The sequence below is a fragment of the Populus alba genome, chromosome 4 (assembly GCF_005239225.2).
Source record: "Populus alba chromosome 4, ASM523922v2, whole genome shotgun sequence".
Taxonomy (NCBI): domain Eukaryota; kingdom Viridiplantae; phylum Streptophyta; class Magnoliopsida; order Malpighiales; family Salicaceae; genus Populus; species Populus alba.
Window position 1 is genome coordinate 20,556,509 of NC_133287.1, and position 24,625 is coordinate 20,581,133.

A 24,625-nucleotide genomic window follows, 5' to 3' on the forward strand; every position below is an offset into this window, starting at 1 on the left:
CATATTTGAAAAGCATAAAAATAAAAAGAAAATAAAAGATCAAAAATCTTTTTTTTTTCCAATTCCATCTCAATCTAGTCTAATTAATAACTGAAAACTGTGAGGGGGTAGTAATGTGGTAAGATTTTCACTTTCCTTTTTTTTATTTTATTTTTTCATTAATGACCTTACTTGTTTGGCACAAGACCTAGATTTTTTTTTCCTGTCAAGTTCCAAGAACTTTTCACTACTTGGAACTTTAGAGCATGCACTGTTTTTAGGATAGTTTTAATTTGCATTTGATTGGCAAATAACAGCAACTCTGCAACTGCAAACTCCCTCCTTTCTCCTTTGCTTCTTTCTTGAACAACAAAAGCTCCAAGAACTACTGCTGTTCTACTTATATTCAACCTCCCAAATTCCAGTCTTAAACGACTTAAAACTAGAGCTCAAAGAGAAAATTGAAGAAAGGAAAGCCCCATCTTCTTCCTCTGTTGAGGAAGTTACCAAGAAGTATGGTCTTGAAGCTGGTCTATGGAAGGTAGTTACTCCCTTCTCTAAGTTCTTTTCTTTGCCCTACTTTTGTCTCAGTTCTTGCCTTTCTTGATGTGAATTTTAAGTGCATAAATTGTGGTTTCTTGGTTTTCTTACCTTTTTTTTGCATAAATTGTGGATAAAGCAGGTTGGATAAGAATTATTGTTTTATAGAATCTCCACTGTTTTGTAATTTCTTTGAATTCAGTGTCTTTGCCTGAACACTGCTTGGAGAACTATGTATTTTAGTAGGTAAGAGACTAATTGGCCAAGCCTATTGTTTCCAAAAATGAAGATAATTAGCTCAAAAGAGGAGGGGGAGGAAGATGGTGAGAAAACTAAATCCAAGGGAGATCAAGCCAAGGAGCTGCTAGCAAAATATGGAGGAGCATACCTTGCTACCTCAATTACTCTGTCCTTGATTTCTTTCTCACTATGTTATGCACTCATTAGTGCTGGCATTGATGTTCAAGCCTTGCTGCAAAAGGTAAATAGCATCTATCAGTGAAAACATCAACTGGACTTCGGGTAATTTTGTTGTCCTCCACAAGGAGTAATGGATTTTGAACTCGGAACTGTGTTGGATTTTGCAGGTGGGAATTTCAACTGATGAACTGGGGAGAAAGTTGGGACATTTGCTCTGGCATCTGCTGCACACAAGGCTGCATCTCCAATAAGGTTTCCCCCCCCCACTGTGGCTCTTACTCCCATTGTTGCTGGCTGGATTGGCTCTTACTTGTTCTTGGCTCGGATTCCATGTGTCCCTTGATGTCGGTGATAATTTCTGTAATAAACCATTATAATGAAACAAACTTTTACAGTGGTTTTTTCTTTTTCAAGACTGAAGCTTTGCATGAACACAATATACAAGATGCATGCCTCTGGTATGGAACAAATGAAAACAAAATCCATGAATTCAGATCTTTACCAACCCGCTAAGCAATTTATTTTGATAGTTTTTAGGTCCTTTGGGTTGCAACTAGCGAAATCACCAGAGTTCCTTGGGTCATAAACAAGACCGAGCAATGAAAGTCCACAATCACCACTGCATTACGGGAACAACCAATCCATTCAGGAGACGGGGAAGATTCAAGGAGGTAGCCAATGCCTTGCATCCACAGGCGATAACATTGAGATGTCAATTATCAGGACATGCTTCAATCCTGCCATTTGGTGCCTTGGTTTCACAAATCAATTATAGAACAGCAAAAGAGACGCAAACACCTCAGAAAATATATCTATTTTTCAGTTTCTAAACAGGAGTGAATACTGTCATCGCATTATATATTACATAGTTTGCCACCTAAACGGATATCAAGTCAGTAAATACAACAAAGCCATGAAGCGGAGAAATATACAAGGATCGATCAAAAGTCAGTTACCTTCTTTATTTGCCACTAGAATCATACGTATCATGTATATTACTTAAGCTGTACAATGAACTAGCTACCTCCGCAATCTTTAGTTTCTTTGGAGCTATGGTAGCTTGCAGGAACCCTTGATCCAACCTCCAAAATATCACAACGGTAAAGGCAGATGGTGGTTGCCATAGGTTCTTGACCCAAAAAAAGCCATTTATCTTTGACTTGATTTGCCAACATTTCCCTTTCATCCAGCAGTCGTGTTAGTACCGGGAGGCACTTCTGTTGGATTAGATGGTGGAGTTTGGGGCTGTGGTGTGCAGACATTTGGCATGACATAATCATTATGAAGTGTGCCCAAGTCATTCCATTCAACCGCAGCTATTTTTGCAGTCAAGGAACTCAGAAGTTTTGCTGGTCTATACTTTATGAAGGATGAGAACACAAATCAGGTAAACACAATTCAATATCTTAACAAGGATACGTTCGTTATGCCACATGTCTGTAATGCTAACACCAGCATCTGATAAAAGCCAGTAATCTGCATCACTCTGTAATTAAACAACAAAATTAAATTAGAATTAGGAAACTTATTTATTTTACAAATGGTAGTTCCTTTCTTTAGTTAAAAGATAGTAAGGCACATGCCATGGAACTCAAATCCGTGTTAGGAAAAACAACAGCATGTTAAACCAATCAATTATTGACAGGTTGAATTATCTGAACATAAGGTGCTTTCCCGACCTGCTGTGCTTCATTGCTTGTGCTTGCAATTGTTGTTAACATTCCAAGCAAACATAAGCAGCTGACAGCTTGCATTTTTCTGAAAAATAGGACAGCAAACAAGGAAAACTTACATCAACATCTGAGGGAACAATCTTCATGATCCCACTCACAAAGTCATGTGCCGTGTTAAGTTCTGAGCACATTCTATGACCATCTTGTTCCTGCATTTCAACCTCCTTTCCTCTGCTCTCCTCCAAGGTCATTGTAGTAGCTGGATTTTCATTGAAGCCTGAGGTTGATGGATAGCTTGGAGGTGGCTCAACACCTTGAATATCCTCAATTTTCTCTTCAAATTGACTGAGTAAGTGAGAGGCATCAGGAAAGTCAGTTACATAAATTCTTGAGTGACCAATGAGTCTTTGCTCTGCTAGAATGAAGATTAGGCCTTGCCAGTACCATAAAATAAATGAAAAGATACCTGACAAGATAAACATCTATTGGGCCCATTGTACTCCTAAGGACTATCCTGTATCTCCTCTGAGGATAATCAACTGCCTGCTGAGGAAAGGAAAAACTATAACAACAAACAAAAATGGGCACGCACTGTAACCCTTTTCCTGAATTTACTACTTTTGGGATTACCTCATCGGGATCTGGGACTTCTAGAGTGGTACCATGTGGAGCTTTAATTGCTATCAAGGTTTCATTCTGTAACAGAAAAAAATTACGAACTCAATTGCTAGCAATATAGAAAAATTTCTTTAGGAAAGGCAGTGACACTCCAAGCACCAAGTCTATTACTTGATAATGAAACAAAGAAAACTAACCTGGAAGCCAGGTAAGCTCTTGATGTCTTCCTCAGTGACAAAAAGCCACCTAATATGGTAAATCAGCAAAATGGGCTTAGTCTCTTAATTAAAATAGGTAATTGCTGTACAAACTATCAATAATCCAAGCAAACATGAGGAGAATAATTTACTTTTGATTATTTTCATCTTCACTGAGGTCCCTCAATCTTTCTTGCATTTCTCTGCAATAATTTAGAGCCTCAGCACAATCTAAAAGTTTCAGAAAAGCAATGTGGGGATATTGCATAAGCAGAAGGAAAAAAAGCATAACCTTGTTTGTTCATCTAATCTGCGTTCCTCCATGGTCAGGTTTTCAACTTCTGCCTGCAAGAAAAAGACAATCATTGATGAAGTAAAATCCAGTACTTCCTGAGAGTTTTTGTTCATTGAAACGGTGCATGATACACTGTTTTGTATCTGAAAATGAAATCTCAACTCAACTAGCTAATTCATAGAGAATAACATTTAGTGCACCCTTAGGAATTCAAATTTAAGCATTGCATTGATGCTACAGACTTTTATAGAAGTTGTGTCCCAAAATGAAGCTCATTGGACATTTGCAAGGACAACCAACTGGTTTGCATACAAGAGACTGTTACATTTTAGCATAGCTGTTCCATTAAAGAATCAGCGTTTCTTTCCTGTGGATGGAGGACTTTCATCCAAATAGGGTCAGCAGCCAGCAATGCATCAGTCCAGGGAAAATATGAATTGGATTTACTATAATTTTATTTGTTATTTATCAATTCAGAAGTTTTAATTTGTTTAAAAAAAATTCCTATAGTAGGTTTTTCAGCATTGGTTGACATTTGATATTAATTAAGTTTTATACTATAAGGGCAAATTGAGGTTTTCGTGTGCTACTATAAGCACAATATTCTATATAATAAAGAGACCTTTTAGTGAATGAAACTTGAGCTGGTTCTTTGTTCTTGTGGATCCAAGAAGTGCCCCTTGTGCAGTTGCAGATTTGGCCAAGTGGATTCTAGATTTTTATGCTTATCAATCTATTGCTCTGTTTGTTCTAAACACGCTGCCATAGTTGGCTCTAAAACTTTCCAGGAAGGAAAACTAAAGCAACACGCTTTGCAAAGCCTAATCCAAGAAAAAAATGCCATGCCAAGAAACAAGTTGTCAGTTGACATGATCAGAAATAAAAAGAGTTGCTGGTTGTTAATAACTGCATACCTGCAAAGTAGCAACATTATTATCATCCGCCTCCCCTGGCCTTGATACATCAAGTCCCCTGATAACATTCAAACAAAAGCTACTCATCACATGCAAAAATAACTTTAATAATAATAGATAATCATGCAACAATTTTACAATTTAAAACAAGTGACATAAAAAAGGGATTTAAGTCCATACTTCCACTGAATTCTATTCTTGAGCTTCTTTTCTATAAGACCAATTCCTTCTAGAACATTTGTTATGTCATATATCCGCCTTTTTTGAACCTGAAATGAAAGAAAACCTTTAAATGACAGAATTTTACAACACAAGATAGAATAGATGGAAACTGAACTGAAGGTAACCTCTAAAGTCTCAGCAGCTTTATTGAGATCAAGGATGCCATCTTCAGCATGTTTGATCAAATTGATGAATTTTTTTGTCAAGAGACCTGAATCAGAATCACATAATATATTACCACTTTTACAGTGTAGTTTTTCTTTGTTCCATGAGTTATTTGGAACGGAGTTCATGATAATCACCAACTACTCTGTTTCAAAAGCAAATACAGAAAAGCATGAGCAGAAAAGATTACCTAGAGAGCTGTCATAGCGACATGGACCAGTTGGAGTAAGATTATTTCCAGGAGAACCTGCCAATTCAGAGAACGTTTCTCACTACATGTATTTACTTTCACTTCCTTCTTTTCACCAATGAAGTCAATTAAAATACGGTCAGAAGAGTACTTGCACAATAAAAGAAACTCACAACATATCAACTTAGTCGTTGATTTACCCTGACCTAACCAGTGACAAAAAAACACTCCAGAACCACAAATATGAGACACCGCTGTAGAAGTTTAAAACAAATACACTCACCAAGAGCAGCAGCAGCACTCTGAGATCCAGATTTACTGCTCTTTGAGAGTCTTGATGTTTTGGGTGTCTTTCCCCCTTTTCCTGATACAGGTGTCTGCAGGGGGCTGGTCACTACTTCCATATATCCATGACCAGCATTCCAGTCACTGGACTCACCTTGATGATCTGATGCATCACTCTTCCGCTTTAATGTCTGATATACAAAATTTAACTTATATTATCGCACTGTAAGTTGTTGACAATTATAAAACAAATGAGTTCATGAGATTTTGCTTTTTAAAAGGTAGTACACTGAATATATCTGGTATAACCTCTGAGCTGACACCACCAGCCAAACTTATATCAACAAATGAAAACTATAAGAAACATACATGAATTCCAAAATGTGTATCCTAAGTGTTCAGTAAAAATGAGTGTAAAGGAAAGCACAAGTGTTACAGACACTTCCCAATATACATATTTAAGGGATAATTGAATTCTGAGAATAGGAAAACATCATACGGAAAAAAATAAAGCATCAAGACTTGTGTTTATAAGTATTCTGCAAGAAGTAAACATGTCAGGATGGTTGATGCAAGCACAGGAGGATCGCGTGCTTGAAGACCACAAAGGGCAAGCTAGAAGCAACTTTATCTGAGCCATCTTCATCACTTAACTTGAAACAAGCTCATGGCATAAGCATCATGTTCCTTCCAAAATTACATCATAATGGACTCGCAGTCATGCTGCCTTCCAGAAACTTCATAGGCATCAAAAGATCCTTGGTTAGAGGGAAAATAGGCAAGGACAACTTTCAGAGCCTGGTGGGAAAAATAGTAATCAATGGCACTGCTACATTGCGAGCCATTTTTACCAGGCATATACATCACAATAAGATGTCATAGTTTCTCAGAAAGCATTTGAAGTAGAAACAACCAAAATGCAGCATTTTTTTTTTTATTTAAGCAAAGTACTCATCTCTTTTTGCAGTAGATGTTAGAGGAACCATAAATCAACTTAACTCGACAGAAGGTCTACTTCCCTCATCAAAGCCTTGGCATCATTTACCAAACAGTTAGGTGTGTAATGTCTTGACTTTAGGACCATAACTTGAAACAAGACAAATTGATAAGGAAACTTAAGTTATTGAATCCTACAATTTAAATGTTCCTCTACTAAACTCAAGCATCATTACCGTGTCCCATTTACATCTTAGACACCAATCTTTACCACATGTCCCTAATATTTCCCCGTATGCTATCACAAGCCAGACACCACACACCGAATTAGACCACTTGTACCATTCACCACCAGCTTTTTACCATCCTTTTCTACTCCCTTCCCCTCGTCTTCCTACCTCCTGAACAACGGATCCTAATACGTGGATTTTAAGATAGCAACTCACCAAGATTATGTAAGAAGCACTTAAACTCTTACAAAACCTCAAAATAGAAACCATTACTTAGGGCATCTAATCCCAATCAACACAAACAAAATAAGCTACAAAGATTAATATTTTCAAGCAGAAAGTTTAGCCCTTTACCCTAAAAAACACGTGAAATACACCAATTCAGCTCTAGAAAACCCACTGACACAACAATTTAACCAAACCCATCTCCAAAACCCACTTCAAGAACACAAAATTAGCCAAAAAAATCAAATTTCCACTAAAATTAAAATTAAAAAAAAATCCCAGAATCACAAAACCCTTGAAAAACAGTCAAACTTAAAAACAAAGCAGATCACCACAAAAGAAAAAAACCAAACCCAAACCCCAAACCCAAAAAAAAGAGTAAATACTTACAGGAGGTTTCACAACAATGCCCTCAACTTCATGATCAGAAACAGCACGTCGTTGGTCGTCACCGAACCGGTGGTAGTCACCCGGAGGCAAAAACGGTGGCTTCATTGAAGAAAACGAAAGCGGTTGCTGATGCAGGCGCTGATTCGGTGCGTGACTCTGCATACTGCTTTGCTGCGGCTGCTTCATTGATTGGTTGTTTTGTGCTTGAAAATTCGACATCGCAAGAATTTTGAAGTAAGAAAAAACTAAAAATTATATCTTTTTTGGAGGGTTTTTTGGGAATTGAAGTAAGAAAGGGATTTGAAAGGAGAGGGAAATGGAATTGAGGGAGAGATCTGGGGGTGCTTGGATGGAAAGGAAAGGAAAATAAAAAAAGCGGGAGAGAGAGAGGGGGGGGGGGGGGAGGGTGGAAAACGAGGGAAGGAAGAGGAGGAGGGAATTTGGTTCGGATATAGATGTGGAGGGAAGTGCTCCCTTTGTTTTTTATTTATTTATTTAATTCATTCATTCATAATTAAATGTAATTTGTATCTTTAAAATTAGATTTCCTTTCTTTTATTTCCCTTTTTAATTAGTATATATAAATATTAAATAAATAATAAAATATCACTAATTATTATTTATAGATACCATAAAATTCTTTTTTAATTAGGTTAATGTTTAAGGTTATTTTATATTTTTTTTTTTATAAAATCATTTTATGACTGTCATTTTTAATAAATATGGTTTTTTAAGATTGAACTTTGTATTTTTATCCTTATATTTTTTATATGCAGTATTCTAATTACTAAATCACTACTTTATTAATAAATTATTCAATGAATTAAAGTTATCTGTGTTTAAATCTAGTGTGAATGCTTTTAGTATTTTAAATAAAAATAGATAAGTGAGCATGACAATAGCATGGTATTATTTTTATTAAACTACTCCGAATATATCATATAAACACATGGTGACAGCAAAACCGGTACATCCACTGTGACTTTTAAATTATTTTATATTCTATTTCGAAGAAATGGGACTGTACAAAGTTTCAAATAAATTAATAATAGAAAAAGGAAAGTGCAATTTGTCAAAAAAAAATAAAATAAATTAATAAATAAATAAAAAGAAGAAGAGGAAGAAGGTGGAGGAGGCAAGGAAAGTTCATTTGTCATTGTCGTATTTTGATATCTCTGTATAGTAACAACACCAATGTTTTGAGAATGTGTACACTTCACAGAATCTAGAAAAGCCAGGGATTGGATCCCATCATCCAAAGGAATAAAAATAATTTGTATTTAATTTGATTTTTTATTTAGTTGACATTATAAAAAATAGTAAGAAGACATAATCATAGAATCTTATATATTTTTTTATTTATATTTTTTCCAAGCAATAATCAAAACGTTTTAAACTCATTACAACTTAGACTAATTTTATTAAAAATATTTGAAAGTATTTTTATTTTATAAAAATTATTTTAATTTTAGTATATCAAAATTATCTAAAAATATCAATAAAATATTAATTTAAAATAAAAAATATTTTTTAAAAATATTTTTAAAACGTGAAAAAAAACATGTTTTAAATAATAAAAAAATAAATGTTTTGCTTTGAAAATATTCTTATTTCTAAACTTTTTAATAAGTTTTTATTATTATTATTACTGGATTTAATATTTTTGACTGGGATGCTGACGTGCAAGATGGGATTGAGAGCATAACTTGTGTAGTGGGGCCAAGTGTCCCAGTTTGATAAATGTAAACCACAACTCAGTCCCCGTGTTTAATAGATAAACAATTTAGTCCTTTTGGTTTAAAACATAATCAATTAATCCCCATGTTTTCACATTCATTTATCATAGTTATTAAAAACCCGGGAAAATATCCAGGTTACGGGTCAGAAAAATTAACCTAAATTAACCCTAAAAACTAAAAACATAACCACAATATATATTATTAAATAACGAGCACTTGAGGTCTTGGCCCAGCGGTTGAAGGGACTTGTTCCCTTCTTCTGCATCTTGGGTTCAAACCTCATTGTGCATACCTGTCACCCCTGCGGTGCCTTACATGTTCACTGGGTTTGCAGGATGTTCAGTGAGCCATGGGATTAGTCATGGTACACGCAAGCTGGCCCGGACACCCACGTAAATAAAAAAAAAAATGACGTGTTAAAAAAATCACATAGAGTTTTATATGCTATATAATAAAAAAGCTACACAACATTATCATCTAATAATTTAAAATCCAAACACAAAATACACAAACATCCAAAAATTACCTACGAAACCATAATTAAAACAACATTACACCTAGATTTCAAATCAAAACCAAAAAACATCATAAGAAATAAATAAAAATCCAAACTTTGTAACATGCCCAGATGAAATTGTGTTCGCATTGAAGCTTAGCCCATGAACAATCCCCATTATTAGTAATCACTTCAAGACAAATCGAACATGAAGTCTACACTCCAACAGGCTTGCCATTTATGCACCACCACTTTCATCTTCATTGTCAACGATTCACATCATTTTCCTTTTCTTTCTTTACCTTTTCTTTTCAAAATTACCCCACCAAAAATCACACAAAAAAACCCAACCACAAAGCCTCTGCAACACTAATGTTTAAACCCTTAGATATGGATGATGTATTTTCATAGATATTAGTGCCATGGTTGATCTAGTAGCTTGTCCCCCTGATATGATAGAGGAAAAAGTCGAGGCAAGATTTTCCATTGCCAGTGAATTAATCGGAGGAGAAAGAGGGGTTATTTCGAGGGGTGTTGAGGAGGATGAGGCCTAAATTACGAGGAAAAAGGAAAGAGAAAGCAGAACAAGAACTGAAGCGTGGTGGCTACTGGTTTTTTAGGAAGTCAAGATTTGTACCCCAAAATCAAAATCATAAAAGGTTTATGAAAAAAGTTTTGAGAGATGTTGAGTCACCGAGTCTCGATCAACCCGTGAGACGAGACCAGGTTCTACAGCAATACCATTTATAATTTAATCACCCTGGTAATATTAATTTTGTAATATCATTAATTTTTTTTCATATTTTTTTGATCACTTACCCGAAAGTCAAATATGGTAAAAAGTTAAATTAATCATTTTTAAGACTAAAGAGATTAAATTGCCTGTTTTCTAAAAATACAAAGATTTAAATTGTCATTTCCTCTTAAGAAACCCCAAAAAACAATAAATCTGCTCAATTATCATGAAAAAAAAAAAGGGAGAGAGAGAGAAGGGGTGGTTAGGTTCGAATCGGCGATTGCTCATCTTTTCTGAAGAGAAAGTTGCGATCTTTTGGCGCGCCCTAACCCTAACCCTAAGCCTACGCCCCTCCCCACTTCGACTCCCTTTCCCACCACTTTCTTAGGGCAACTGTTTACACGGCTCTTTTCTTGTTATGTGGGTTTGGGCCTTTTTCTTGCAAATTTTATTTTGGACCCTACTTTTAACCAGTTATTGTCATTTTGGCCCAATTCTTACCAGTCTTATGAAAATTGATTTAGGACTACTTTAGACTGATTTTGTCAGCCTAATTGGTTGTCCTTAGGTGCCCAAGCTTTTGACTTTTATTAGCTTTACCAAGATAGAGGGGACCACGACAAAGAAATTAAGACGACGAACCCCAATTATTTAGTCTTAGGTTGCTCTAGTTAGTGTTCTAAGAAAGATGAACATGGTTGATTACATAGATGAAGATATATAATTGTCGTAAAAATATTTTTGAAGAGAATTTCAAAACCCTTTTTTCTTTTTATCTTAAAGATTTGTTGTAATTTTGAATTGCAAGAGATTCCGAGTGCCACACTGTATAAGATGACATAAAGCTAAAAAAGGATGAGGTGAGAGATGGAATAAATAAGGCAGGCAAAAAGGAAAGAAAGATCCAAGGAAACCATCATCATATTCAACAAAAAGGTAACTTTATAAATATTCTACCAGTCAGTGCATGACCCACAGAGAGAAGGAGGTCGAGTCTACAGGAAGAAGGAAAGATAAAAGAAAACCTGATGGTGAACTCCCGGAGAGCAGGCACTGCTGTAAGAGATTGTGATTTCATAGAAGACAGTGGGATCTCCTGCAAACAGAAACTTGAAAACTGACCAATGTGGATCAAAGCAAGCAGAGCCATAACGAGTATTTCTGCAGACTTGTGAGAGACTGGTGAAAGTCGAGTTCTACTGAGAAAGAGTGGGCTGTTCATATTTGTTCAGAACATGGTTCACAAGAAGCAGGGGGTGTTTATCAGATGTTTCAACTAGAAACCTCATTACTGACTCGTCGGGTAGAAATCCTCTCTCAAACATCACATCACTCGCCCTATAAGCTTCTTGGAGTTTCTTTTCTTCACGTAAGATATAAAGCAGCAAGTTCCATCTATACAGGCAAGGCACAAGATTGCAAGCAACCTTTTATTCAAATATCCTGAAGGCAGGAATGCTCATGTGACCAGCACAAAAATAATGGTGTGATTTTTCATAAGCCAGCCTGTTTGGAAAGAAGCCCCTCTTGCTCGTTGTATGCACAAGAGATAAAGCATCTAATTCTCTACCAGACCTGCAAAGTGATTTTAGGAAAGTGTTGTATGTACATCTGCCAGAGGTGCTGCAACCATCTGCATTCATCCTATTAAACAATCCAATAGCCCGATCAATTTCACCAGCCCTGCCATGTGCACCAATGAGAATTGTGAAAGTAACTTCATTTGGAAGTAGAGCCTCCTCTTGCATCAGTCTAAGTTGATGGTAAGCATCCTCTATCAAATTTACCCAGCAAAATCCGGAGACAGTGACATTATAGAGGTAAAGGTTGGGCATAAACCCTGTTCTTTTATTTTCTGCATGAGCTTCAATGCTAAATCTTTTATTCCCTAAAAGAACAAGCAGAAACACTAAAAACATCTTCTCCAGTCAAGGAAACTTTTTGATGGAGCAAATTAAATAGAAGTTTTCTAGCCCTTGTAGACATTCTGTTTGTCATGTACCATCTTTTCTTGGTGCCAAAGATATTTCTGCAAACGCCACTAATCCAAGCAATGTGCAAGACAAGGTCAGCTTCGATCTGACTTCTAAACATCAAATCAATTAGTCTGAAGGCATATTTAAACTCTCCCATCTTCAGAAAATGATTGATAAGAAAGGTATACAAGACAATATTTGGCACAAAACCCTCTGCCAACATTTTTTCAAGATAAACACACCCTCAATAGTCATTTTTCTCTTCACTAACCCGCTACCAGTGCAGTGTAAGAATAAGAACTTGGCTGAATGTCATTCTTTATCATCATCTCAAACAAATGGAGGGCTTTAACACCTTTTCCATTCCTAGCATAAGCATTGATCATTGTCATATAGGCAACTTCATCAGGATCCACACCATTCTCAAGCATCCTGCAGAAAAGAGTTTCGGCTTCAGAGATTCTCCTCTGTTGGCTTAGACAAGCAATAATGCAGTCATAGATAGCTACATTAGGTTTCAGACCCATTTCCTCCATCTGCTCCAAAATACCAAAAGCCAATGCCAGATCCTCTTGTTTACAGTATTCATTTACCATTATCAGATAAGTTTCCAAGTTTGGAGATATGCCCCAGTTTTGCATAATTTCAATCAGAGACTTGACATCCTCAGAAAGCCCGTCCTGGAATAGACGTTTGATCAGAGAGTTGAAAGTGAAAAGCAAAGGAACACATCCCGCATTTACCATATTTTCCAAGCAATCCAATGCAGCTTCTGTCTTTCCACCTTCACACAAGGCACTAACATAGATACCACCAGCCACATTACCTAGATTCAAGTCACTTCTTGCAATTTCTCTCAGAAGTAGCTCAATTTCTTGCTCCAAAGCCAGAGTGGAATTTATCTTATCAGAATTTGTGAGTGAAGAACAGTCCAACCCACACCCGTTCTTGGCGATTGCCTGCAACATCAACAAACAGAGTTGAAGCTGAAACCCAAGCCCCTTAGGTTTATTCTTCATGAGTACAAAAAACAAAACATGGTCCGGAACAATTCCACTTTCCAGCATTCTTTCACACCATTCATCAACTTCCAAACACCTATTCAGCTTATAAAGAGTGACCATTATAGGCGTATAACAATGCACACAAGGAGTCAAATTGCAGGGAGCCATGCTATTCAAAAGCGACATAGCGCAATCCAACTTCCCTTTCTTGCAATAATTATGAATCATTATACTATAAGTGACCTCATTAGGCTGAATCCCCAGGTCATTCATCAGGTTGTACAACACCCACGCTTTATCAAACAAACCCATCTTTGAAAATCCATAAATCAAAGTATTACAAGTACAAATATCCGGGTCATAACCATTCTTCAGCATCCTAAAATAAACCCTCAGTGCCATCTTCATCTTCTTATCCTTACCATAAGCATTCATCAGCGAAGTATACATCACCTTATCCACAAAGAAACCTTGTGCCTCCATCTCTTCAAAAATCCACTCTGCCTCGATGGACCACCCTCTCTTGCAAAGGCCATAAAACAATGTCTTGAGCATATGCAGAGTAGGCGGCAATCCAGTTATTCTGCACATTATATCTAACACTTCTATCGCTTCACCCACGTACCCTTGTTGACACAATCCATCAATCAAAACATTGTAAGTCCACATACCCAATTTCACATTAGCATCACTGATCCTAACAAAATAATCAAATGCCTCCACAAACTTATCTTGCTCGTAAAACCCTTTAAGAATCGTGCTACAAGCAGCATTACTAACCACACAATCACCACTACCAATATGTCTATCAAAAAGCTTTACGGCATCATCTAATTTCCCTAACTTGGCCAAACAAATAACGAGAGAATTAACAATATTCGAGTCCGGCTCAATACCTCTAGCAACCACAAGATCATGATAAAACTCATGCGCCGATAAAGGATGGCCCAAGTCAACCAATTTCCTAATAAGTTCACCAGAAATTCCAGGGCCAAGGTCCATGCCACTCGCGGAGGCAAACTCAACGGCGGAGATTGCATCATGGACTGTTGGAGAGCTGGCAATGAATCTCCGAACAACTTGCTGTGCAGAGGACAAAAGACCGCGGCGAAGAAGGTCATGAACTAAGGATTGGCAAAGGGACGTGTGGTCATTTGGGATTGGTTGGGGGTCTAAAGAGACAGCACAGGTTGAAGTGACTGGTCCTTTTTTGGGTTTGAAGTAGAGAGCATGACAAAAAGGTCTCCTTTTTATCATGTTCTTATCAACTAGGGGACTGAATTTTCATGTCAAGATTGAAAATTTATGGGGGGGGGGGGATTGTGGGTTTTGCACGAAATGAAGTGGGCATTGATGGTAGGGTTTTAGCCCGTTCAGATATGTATGTGCCTGCCTGGGTCTAGGGTTTTAGGAGCTGATGATGACGATGAACAACTGTTACACTTGTTTGAAGTTGAACTGGACCACATAGTAGGGAGTAAGTTATAACTTAGTCCTGTATTCTATACGTTTTTCCAAATTAGTAGTTTTAAAATCGTATGTTAATAATCCCTTCATCTGAGTTCACTGTTAATTCTTTTTTAAATGTTAAAATTACTCTTTTTAAGTACAACTTTTTTTTTTTTTATGGGCAAGATTGGAAGATTTGAGTACAGAGATAAAGGATATTTTAGAAAATGAGGGAGTTACAAACAAATATAAAAATTTAGAGATTTTATATTAAGTTTTTTAAACTAAAAACATCAACTAATTATAGAATTAATACAATTTACTATTCTCAACATCCAAGGTAATAAAGTTATTGCTCTTAACACAATTACAAGTTAAAAAGGATTAACTTAAATTAATTTAGGTTAATCCAAAACAATATAATTTTAAAATTAAAATTAAAATAAAATATTTCAAACTAGACGGACAAGATAAAATTAATTTTCATCTGATAAGAAAATATATTGGTGGGTCACTATATTGACATCTCGAGCGGGGTTTAATAATTCTAGCAAGAACAAGACTTGTTTTTAAAATTTACACTATAAGAAGATTAGGAGCCATTGGATAATGATAACAATCCAGTGGCAGCAATACCACCCATCAAGATTTTCTTCTTTTTTTTCAAAATTAATTAATCAGACATCAGAAGTATGCTAGACCTACCAATGCACAAAGCATTCCCATTTACTGTAGTAATTCTAGGGAAACATTTCCTGCTAACCTTCGTCAACTCTGGTAGAGGCAAAACATCACAAGACAGACGTTTCCTGCTAACCTTTTTCAAGTCTGTTTAGAAGCAAAATATCACAAGACACACATTTCCTGTTACTTTTGTCAACTCTGCTTTCTCACATTGGAAATGCACCAATATCTACACCAGGAAGCATAACTGATTATCTAAAGAGTTTCTTGTCCCTCTAGGGATTTCTGATATTACAAGTTATCTGAAGTTCTTGCAGCACATTTGCAGCAAAATGATGATGATGATGATTGGATAAACAGCCCACCTCTCATGTTCAACTTTCCAGCAAAGATAAGAAATTCCATTTCCCTAATTACACTTCTAGTAAGAGGATCACCACCTGCCTTGATTACATGATTATTTACTTGGAAACAAATGAGCCAGATCAGGATCATCCAAGTTCACATCCAGCCAACCATGTGATCGCATGTATTCAACATAATGATCTGGTGGTGTCACAGCACGGCAATTTCTTGGAGTAAAGCCATGAATCCTCTCAAGATCACGAGCAAGCCACCGAACATAAGCATGGTCCAATGGTGGCACGATTTTTAAGAGAAACTCTGGCCTGTTTGGTGCCGATGGAGACATAGCTTCTCTTTCTTGCTTAACAGGTTTGTTTCCCATGCTTGACCAGATTCAGAAAGGGGACAAGATAGTATGCAGCTGCAGTAAATCATAGAAGAAATGAAGAAACAGAATTGAAGGATAGATATCATGAATTTTATCTCGAGTTTGGAATGTGTAATTTTGTTGCATCCACGAAGTCTCCCATAATTTTAACAATGCAGAAAGTCGTGGTTGATCAGGATTTAGCAATTTACTTAAAATTAATTTTATGAGAAAGTTCTTGGACAACTTGTGCCTGAGAAAGTTGGAGTTAGTGTAGATATTGTGCAGAAAGATCCATCCCAATCAAAGATAAACATTGAAAGCACTGCCACTACTGCATGTCATGCTAAAATCAAAAGAAATCCTAAACCAAATACAGAGACACTCAACATCTTGATGGCTGAGCGGAAGCCACAAATTTATGTTAATATCAATCGCTATGCACTGGGAAATTTTTTGTAACCAATGATCACCAATTCAAAATTCCATGGAATAAAAGAGTTGAGGATAAGAACTAAACTTGAAATATAGTCCACAGACAGGAGGAGAAAGTAAACCGGAAGGGATTGGTGATACCCACTAGTAAAACATAACTAAGCATCTTTGGTGGTATTCAAAGCTACAAAAATGTTACTGACAATACCAGGAATAGCAAACCAGATTCGCCAACAAGCTTGAAATATGAAAAAGAGTTAATCTTATTTGACATGGTTCATGCCACAATAGTGTCCCTCAACAGTGTCACAAGGCCATGCAGCCTGCTTAAGAATGGATTTCATTTATCAGCCTGCACCGTCTAGATTCTTGGACATTTTTTATTTCTTAACAAGACATGATATCTGCCATGTCCTTGTTTACAAGCAGGAAACCATCCATTGAAAAAAGGCAATTGAGTACCTAAAGTTTCAAAATCGAGTATCAAGCCATACACAAATTGTACATGGCTCAAATTCCCCTTGCCTAAAACATGCAAAAATGAAGGGAAAAGAATTTTAAACTATAGTTAAATGGTTGTGATTTATTTGAAGCCCCCGATAGAGTTCATTAAATGACAATTTGTGAAAATGAGAACTGGGTGTTGCACAACAAAATTCCACAGCAGATACTCAGGGCTAGGAAATTTGTTAAGGCCAGTCATGTAAAAAATGACAGTTTTCTAGCAGTCAGGATCAATTTTCAATTTGGAAACATAGGAAAAGCTAATAAGAAAGAATATCTCATCTATACACCATATTCTAGTCTAATCTAAAAATTAGCTCAAATGTTGCATGGAGAAAATATTTAAGATGAAGCTCATTAAAAATGGAATTTAAATTGATGAGAGTTGATTTGAACCAAACAAAACATATTAGAGATTGACCATTGTCTTCTTGAACCAACACAATAGTCTTTGACGTTTTATAATGTGGTGAAAATTTAGGTCCTCCGTGCTCTATTCTTTTTTTCCCTCTAATTATACCTTACAGGTTCAATTCTGTTGATTTTATAAATATAGAAGCTAAAATTTATTCCCACTAAGTCTAAAACATTATGTACATACAAATATCATTAAAAAACAAACACTAGATTGGGCTCTTACCTATTTCCTTGTATATACGAAGACAACTAATAAGTTTTTAAAGCAACAATCCAACAAGATTCAAATTTATTTCAAGTTCATGCATGCAACCCAAATTTATAATTGTCCACACCTGTGCCAAATTTAAATTTCCCACATTAGGTAAGTAGATATTTTGTCTCCATTCAGGCAACCAAAAAAACTGAAAAAAATCTATATTGCTAAATTTGACACAGGTGGACAAATATAAATTGAGGTTGCATGCATGAACTTGAAATACGCTCTAGCATTGTAACATCAAATGAGTGAGAGTTTAAATAATAGAATCAAAGATGATGATGCCAATTGTGTTTCTCTAGATTTCTTGTGTTACGCTATTTAGTCTCTTCACTCCCGCTCAAGGTAGATATTTTTTCAAATCTATCAACAAAGTCTCATTTACATGTGACTAACAAAATGAAATCAAATATGATTGAGTATTGAATAATTAACATTTTACAGTTGAATTTTTATTTGCAAAAATGATGAATATGTGCCTTTCTTTCTTTCAAAATGCAGGTCAACTACGATGGTGCCCTTAGCAAGCCACATTTCCCGGAACATGTGGAAACAACGGCAGGCAGCAATGCTTAGTTGATTTTTTATCAAACTTTGGTGCAAGTAGCATGCCAAAGAATTGTGTGTGCAGAGATTCAAGATCTAGTCAACGATCATGCACATGTGATGTTGTTTGTCAGGAATGTTATGTCAAAAAACCAAACATGAATGGTGCCTAGATATGTTTTGTTTCTAAAATCTGATGGACGCTTAACATTGTATGGTCAAAGAATGTAACAGCTTTGGAAACAAGACTAATGAAACTAATAATAAGTTGGGCCCGAGTTGATTTGGCATATAATCTCTCAATACATCAACAACCAATACAGCAATGCTAAGACAACTATCAAATCCTGCTAGTACAAGGATTAGCATTTTGACATAAAATTGCAAAAGTTTTGCACACCACCATTACAAATTTTGCAAGTCCATTGACCAATAATTCTGACACAAAACACTAACTTTCCTTATTGTATTCTTCAGAAAAATTCTAAAAAATGCGACACCGAGAACTCTTAAAATTGCAAAAGGTTTCCTCATCAACACTATCAAAGACTATTTGGTGCAGACATAATTTCACCAAGTCAAGATACTAACTAAATTTTTGTTTTCATCTAACAAAACCCATGATAAATCTCACCTAAAATATGCAAGAAAGGAAACAAACACAACACAATTCCATTCAAATTGAGCTTTCCTATAAAATATAAACAAAACAGATAGAAACCAAATAATCAATTCATCACCACCGATTGAAAATCTATTACCATGGAAGATATGAGCATATAGAGAGGAAAAAAACCCAAAAATGAGAGCTTTAAAAGGCAAGGACTTGGCTTACCTTGAATTCTTGCAGTGTGTTTGGCCTTGTGGACAGGGAAATGAAGCAGGGAAAAGTGAGTTTTAACTTTCGAGTCTGTTAAGAAGGATCTGTTTGGTTTTGCTCTTCATATATATAGTCCAAAATAAACAAGCGAAGACCCAGCCCATACGGAGGGATTTTTTATTTTTATTTTTATTAAATTCCTTTTCCATTAATTCCAATGAAATCTTTTCTTTTCTTTTTTGTTTACTCATTTTTTATTTATTAAAATCATCACATGGCTGAAAAGCCTCAGAAATATAAAAAATATTTTTAGAATTTTATTTAAAAACTTGAATTTTTGAGTTAAGATAATTATTTAATATAGTATTATATATTATAGAGTGGACACCAAGAACTTGTACAGTACCTTAACGTGGTGGCCTCCGACGGTGATCCAACCGGAGACCCAAATAGTAGTAAATTGAGAAACCACTTTTATCTTCAACCTAATTTAGGGTTTTTCACAAATAGAGTGGACACCAAGGCATTGGTTTTTTCGTCAGGATCTAACTGCTCTTAATCAAGAACTAAAGAGCTGCTTTTTTTTTGTGTCATCATCGAATCTTCGAGAGAGCTAGCAGACAGTAAGAGAACTTGTGAAGACCAAGTTGGCTTTGCCAAAGATGATAGTCCACGACCAAATCCCGCGGGCTGGCGGCCGGGAAGAGAAAACGGAGCACCCGACATGGAAGTTGAGTAGTTTGGTTAGATTGTGGAGGTGGAGAGTTCCTGATAGTGCAATGCCTCCAGAAGATTATATAAGGTGGACAAGCTTAGTTGAGGTAGGGCAGGGGCGGAACAGGGGGGAAGCAGAGGCCCGGGCCCCCTGTAATTTTTATTATTTTTTATTAGATAATTAGGTAATTAAATAAGAAAGTGTTATATTTTTTATTTTATTTTAAAGAGGTGGGCTGTGACTTCACTTTTGCTATCCTTTGAATTTATTCTTGAGCTACACGGAAAAAGAAAAAAAATATAAAAACATTATTTTATGAAATAAAAAACATAACTAATCAAAAATAGAAATAAAAACAATTAATCACGAGCAAATTTTTTCTACAAAAAAAATTAAAGCAGAGCTACTAATTAATTTATCTTTCATCAAACAAAATAAGATAATTTAAATTTAAAATATATTTTTGTTTTGTTTTGAGATGTTTGTTAATAATTTGATGATGATTTTTTTTATATAATTCTACCATTTTTGCTCCTTTTTTTTCCCTTAGATTTGCTAGTTCTACCAATTGTTTTTTGAATTCTTGTTATAGTGATTGTTTTCTAAATAATTAGATATATTTTATTGGTTTGTTTTGATTATACTTGGATTTTTTGATTAGTAGAGCCACCAAAATTATCAATTTTTTCTTAAAATATATATTTTAATTTTAAGTTGAAAAATTTTTTTTTGATAACTCACAGCCTATTAAACGAGCTTTTTTCAACGATGAAGATTGTTAAAACAAAACTTCATAATAGGATGGAGGATGATTTTCTTGCAAATTATTTGATTGTCTATATAGAAAAAGAAATTATTGAAAGATTCACAACTGATATGATAATCGATGATTTCTATTCTATAAAAGAACGACAAGCATAATTAAAATAAATATGTAAGAATTATTTTTTATTATTTTTTGTTTTATTTCAAAGTTTATCAAACATAAATAATGCTTCGTTTTAGTTAATGTTTCTTATATACTTTGTATGTTTTATATTTGATAGGTATAAAAACCAACAACATTAAAGTGATGGATACATTATGAAAATAAAATTAACTTTATTGCTTTGACCTAATTTAGTATTGCTCCAAACATTTTACATTATACAAAGGTTATTATATATTCATAATAAATTATTTAAATAAAACTAAATTATATAGGTTTTGTTTTACAACTAATGTATAATAAATTAAAATAAATATTATATTTTATTATATTAATTTTAATCCTTTCTAATAAATAATCCTAGCTCCGCACTTAGAGGCAGGAGTTCGTGTTAGTTCTAACAGGACTATAGTCTTGATCATAGCGTATGTTTGTGTGGTGGATCCAAAAGCATTTAGGGTTTTTGCACCCAGGAAGCTTGGAAGATGAGGATTGTTTAGAGATAAAATTAAGGTCGAATTCTTGAGGAGGGGGAGGAGAAAGAGCAGTTCTTGCACAGGCAGTGAGAGGTGAAAGGGAACCAGACAATGTCACTGCCAGTATCCATGATGAAAGAGAGGGTTTGAGGTGGTAGGCCAAAGCTAAGAGAAATCGAGAAGCCACCACCATAGCTATGAGGTGTTTGTTGTCGGGGTAGTTTGGGGATTATCTAGGTGGAGGGCTCTTGCTGGGGAGGTTGTGACAAGGTGGCGCTTAGCTTTTGGTTTGTTTGGGAATGTCGTAATGGGATTGTTATGAAAGAAGAAGAAGAAAAGAAGTGAGGGGAAATTTTAAAGAGAGAAGAGATAGACAATAGAGCGAAGAAGAAGACACAGAAACCATGGCTGTTTAACGTGGTTGATAAGGAGACGTTACGGGACAGTGACAGGAAGGTTTGGGGGTGATAAATTCTGGGACTCTGCCTGCTTCAATGGTTCATCACATCACAGCTGTCAATGTGCATTGAGATTTACAAACAAGAATATTGTTTGAAAAGTGATTTCATCTCTAATCGTTAGAGAACTCCGGTGGGAGCAGCCAACGAAGAAGTCAACTCCGGTGGGATTTTTAGGTCCCAGCAGCAGGAATTGGATGGGTCCTTCGCCTTCTTCCGTGCCAAAAACCGTTCTTTAGCTGCAGCTAGCTAGTGCATCTTGATTTCTTTTATGATGATCGTGATTTGGTTGATCATCATCCAGGTTCTCCAGCTTCCTAAACTCAGCCTGCTTCTCTTGTTTCCCTTGCTTCTTGGCCACTAGCTATGTCTTTTGCACCAAGTTCAACATTTTTTCCAATGTTGAAATAAAAATCACTCAAGTCACTCTTCTAAATACAATCTTAGCTGGTAACTCACCAAATGGCTGAAGCATGTTTCCTATCAACAGAAACATATAAGCTTAATAATTAAAGTAATATGATCAGCGCAAAACTATATTAACATGTGTACCTAGCAATTTACAGTATGCTAACGCCTTGAAACACACCAGTACAGTAAGCTAAGGCTTAAAGAATGAAGCTGGGCATGAAGCAATGAAGATGAAACAGAAGAGCCAAGGGGGTGACTGGTACCATATTACCAGTTTTGAGGAAACCAAAAACTATCAAGTAGATATTCCAGATGCAATGCTCCCTTGTAAGAGATACCTACCATGATAACCACACCTACAGGGAGCAAGACGCCAGAAGTGCCTAACAAACTCTTTGTTAATACCAGCAAAATACCTCTCTCGTTTCGCGATCTAGGGCTTTTGGCTGAGCAATTTTCTGCTTCGTTCATCATGAACTCCATCATAATAAAACACTGATGGGTCCTCTTCCAACGCTTTCTTCTGCTGCTCTTCAATCTTGAAAACCAAAAAATTAAAAAAAAAAAAAAAAAAAAAAAACAGTGATTGAAAAGGGTTAGTGATTACATCTTTGAGATATTTGTTATTAGCAGCCTGAAGTGTAATATCCCTCTCCACGTCATCGTCTTCGTTTCCTCCAAATCCAAGCGCCGTGGGAAGTGGAGGCCTTGGTGGCCTTTTCTGCTGTGGTTGTCTTAGCTGCAACTCATACTTCTTCATTTTTGTCCTACCTAGGCATAGGTCTGGGGCCTATTTTTTTGATCGGAAATTTTTAGTCTCCGACGAATGCACCGGAAAACAGTATCGGAGAATTGGAAATCCAGTGATCTGGTAACTTTTGGAGGGAAAAAATGGAATCTTTCTTTCTGGGTTGGTTGAATTTTGTTCCCTTACTGAAGAAGGAGAATCTGACAGTTACATTTAAAAGTACGAGTTTACCCTTACAAGCGTAACAGTCTTAAGTTGGTGCGTATTTTTTCAAAGAGTGGGACCGGAGAGACCTAATCTCTGTCCGAGGAAGGAGATTATTAAACTTAATTAAATTCTTTATTTAGTAAGTGTAGTTTTTTTATTTATTCAATTCAGTCCTCTTTATTTTGAGAATTATATAATGGTACTTTGATCCTAATTGCCTGTTAACTTTTTTTCTAATGTCTTGTCTAATAATTAAAAAGGAGTTTTTTTTAACTAAATGAGAAATTATTAGGTAACTAAAACGTTAATAAAATCATTAATTTTATGAGATAAAGGGAGGGAAGTATAAATTTTCATGTATTGAATAACTTTTTATTATTTTATTATGTAAGAAATAGAACTCTTTATTTCTTCTGTTATGTAATGCTTAAAATGTCAAATAATTTTGTAAATAACCAGCTAAATCTTGACTAATATAGCTTTATTGTATTTTTTTTTTCAATCTTAAAAGTGATCTTAAATTCCAATTTTCAAAAGGAAAAATTGATGGATTAATGTATTTGATATTGAAAACTCTCGGGTTTTTTTTTTTTTAATAAATGACATAACTATAAAAACACCAAAACAAAGAAGATTAGTTATAAAAGCTCAGGAGAGATTAAGATTCATTGTATGGGAATCTAGCAAAATATTAAACTCAATTCTTTTTGGGCTCGGCTACATGTCAGGCTCAAGCTCTAATATGTTTAATAAGATATTCAACAAAAATCATGATCCATTGCAAAGGAGTTTGGCAAAATGTCAAACTCAATTCTCCTTGAGCTCAGCTATACATCGGGCTCAAGTTCTAATAGGTTTAACAAGATACTAGACCTAACCTCCTTGAGCTTGGCTAATGCTAAGACCAAGTACTTGTGGGTGTGGTGAGATGCCACACTCATCTTTCCTGGGCTCAGTTAGATGTCAGAGCCAAGCACCTATAGGTTTGACAAGATGCCAGACTCCATCCCCTTAGGATCAGTTGCACACCAAGCCTAAACTCTTGTAAGTCTGATGATATGTCACACCCAAGCCTTTCAGGCTCGCCTAGATGCCATGCCCAAACACTCATGAATCTAGTAAAATACTAGACTCGACTATGTGCCAAACCCAAATGCTTATAATTTTGGCAAGATGCTCGATCCAACTCTCTTATACTCGGCCACGTACTAGGATCAACATTCTTTTGATCAAAGGATTCCTCCGAACACAAGCACCTAGGGTGAGAATTTAGGGTTATCATCTCCCTACATCCTAATTGTGCAAAAACGTCTTCTAAAGACCATCCATTCTTCAATCAATATTAATGTCGTTCAGAGAATCTATGGTCATATCATGTGTAGATTGATGTAAAATCATTTTTTAATAGGCATGTGATACTCCCATTAACAATTAATGCCATGTAATGAGACACCTATAATCAATATTAATGTTGACTGTAAAGGTCTTCCTTCCATTTGAATGTGAAGAGGGAAAATACCAACAATTATAGCCCCTCGAGTAGGAAAAAGAAAAATTCAAGGTTATAAATATTCTTTGAATGATCCAGAAAATAAGTTTACTATTTTCACTTTCTTATAACTCATT

At 35.6% G+C, this 24,625-nt stretch overlaps 3 protein-coding genes and 1 long non-coding RNA gene across 6 annotated transcripts; 1 reads left to right on the plus strand and 3 right to left on the minus strand.

Annotated features, from left to right (window-relative positions):
• The first annotated feature begins 749 nt into the window (after window positions 1-749).
• LOC118038942 (uncharacterized) lies at window positions 750-1,282 on the plus strand. Its single transcript, XM_073408426.1, is given in 3 exon segments — window positions 750-1,000; window positions 1,107-1,122; window positions 1,125-1,282. Coding segments are annotated over 3 exon segments (372 nt in total). The 5' UTR covers window positions 750-802.
• LOC118038940 (transcription factor E2FB) lies at window positions 868-7,694 on the minus strand. Of its 3 annotated transcripts, none has more exons than XR_012169522.1 (15): window positions 7,280-7,694; window positions 5,497-5,689; window positions 5,214-5,270; window positions 4,984-5,069; window positions 4,817-4,905; window positions 4,637-4,694; window positions 3,720-3,772; window positions 3,580-3,630; window positions 3,428-3,476; window positions 3,243-3,308; window positions 3,079-3,158; window positions 2,732-2,957; window positions 2,359-2,425; window positions 1,446-2,255; window positions 868-1,297 (listed from the first exon to the last, which is right to left on the minus strand). XR_012169522.1 is itself a non-coding variant. In XM_073408425.1 (15 exons), the coding sequence occupies exons 2-15, from the start codon at window positions 6,165-6,167 to the stop codon at window positions 2,122-2,124; spliced, it is 1,224 nt and encodes a 407-aa protein (XP_073264526.1). In that variant the 5' UTR covers window positions 6,168-6,235; window positions 7,280-7,409; the 3' UTR covers window positions 1,879-2,121. The 3 variants fall into 3 exon arrangements, 2 of the variants coding, with proteins under 2 accessions (XP_073264526.1, XP_034901384.1); XM_073408425.1 differs by lacking the exon at window positions 868-1,297 and adding an exon at window positions 6,153-6,235 and having other exon boundaries at window positions 1,879-2,255; window positions 7,280-7,409; XM_035045493.2 differs by lacking the exon at window positions 868-1,297 and having other exon boundaries at window positions 1,879-2,255; window positions 3,079-3,155.
• A 3,453-nt stretch (window positions 7,695-11,147) lies between these two features.
• On the minus strand, window positions 11,148-14,729 carry LOC118038939 (pentatricopeptide repeat-containing protein At5g62370). The gene has a single exon (XM_035045492.2). It carries the CDS (start codon window positions 14,485-14,487, stop codon window positions 12,493-12,495), a length of 1,995 nt encoding a protein of 664 aa, XP_034901383.1. The 5' UTR covers window positions 14,488-14,729; the 3' UTR covers window positions 11,148-12,492.
• A 796-nt stretch (window positions 14,730-15,525) lies between these two features.
• Window positions 15,526-19,916, minus strand: LOC118038938 (uncharacterized). Its single transcript, XR_004685855.2, has 2 exons — window positions 19,072-19,916; window positions 15,526-16,129 (listed from the first exon to the last, which is right to left on the minus strand). It is a non-coding gene; the product is annotated as an uncharacterized lncRNA (long non-coding RNA).
• Between the last annotated feature and the right edge of the window lie 4,709 nt (window positions 19,917-24,625).

Coding starts and splice junctions, on each gene's coding strand:
- LOC118038940 (XM_035045493.2), bottom strand. CDS start 7,498: ATGTCGAATTTTCAAGCACAAAACAACCAATCAATGAAGCAGCCGCAG. Junction 4,695..4,816: donor AAGAATAGAATTCAGTGGAA/GTATGGACTTAA, acceptor GAATGTTATCAG/GGGACTTGATGTATCAAGGC. Junction 3,309..3,427: donor AGAGCTTACCTGGCTTCCAG/GTTAGTTTTCTT, acceptor TTTCTGTTACAG/AATGAAACCTTGATAGCAAT.
- LOC118038939 (XM_035045492.2), bottom strand. CDS start 14,487: ATGATAAAAAGGAGACCTTTTTGTCATGCTCTCTACTTCAAACCCAAA.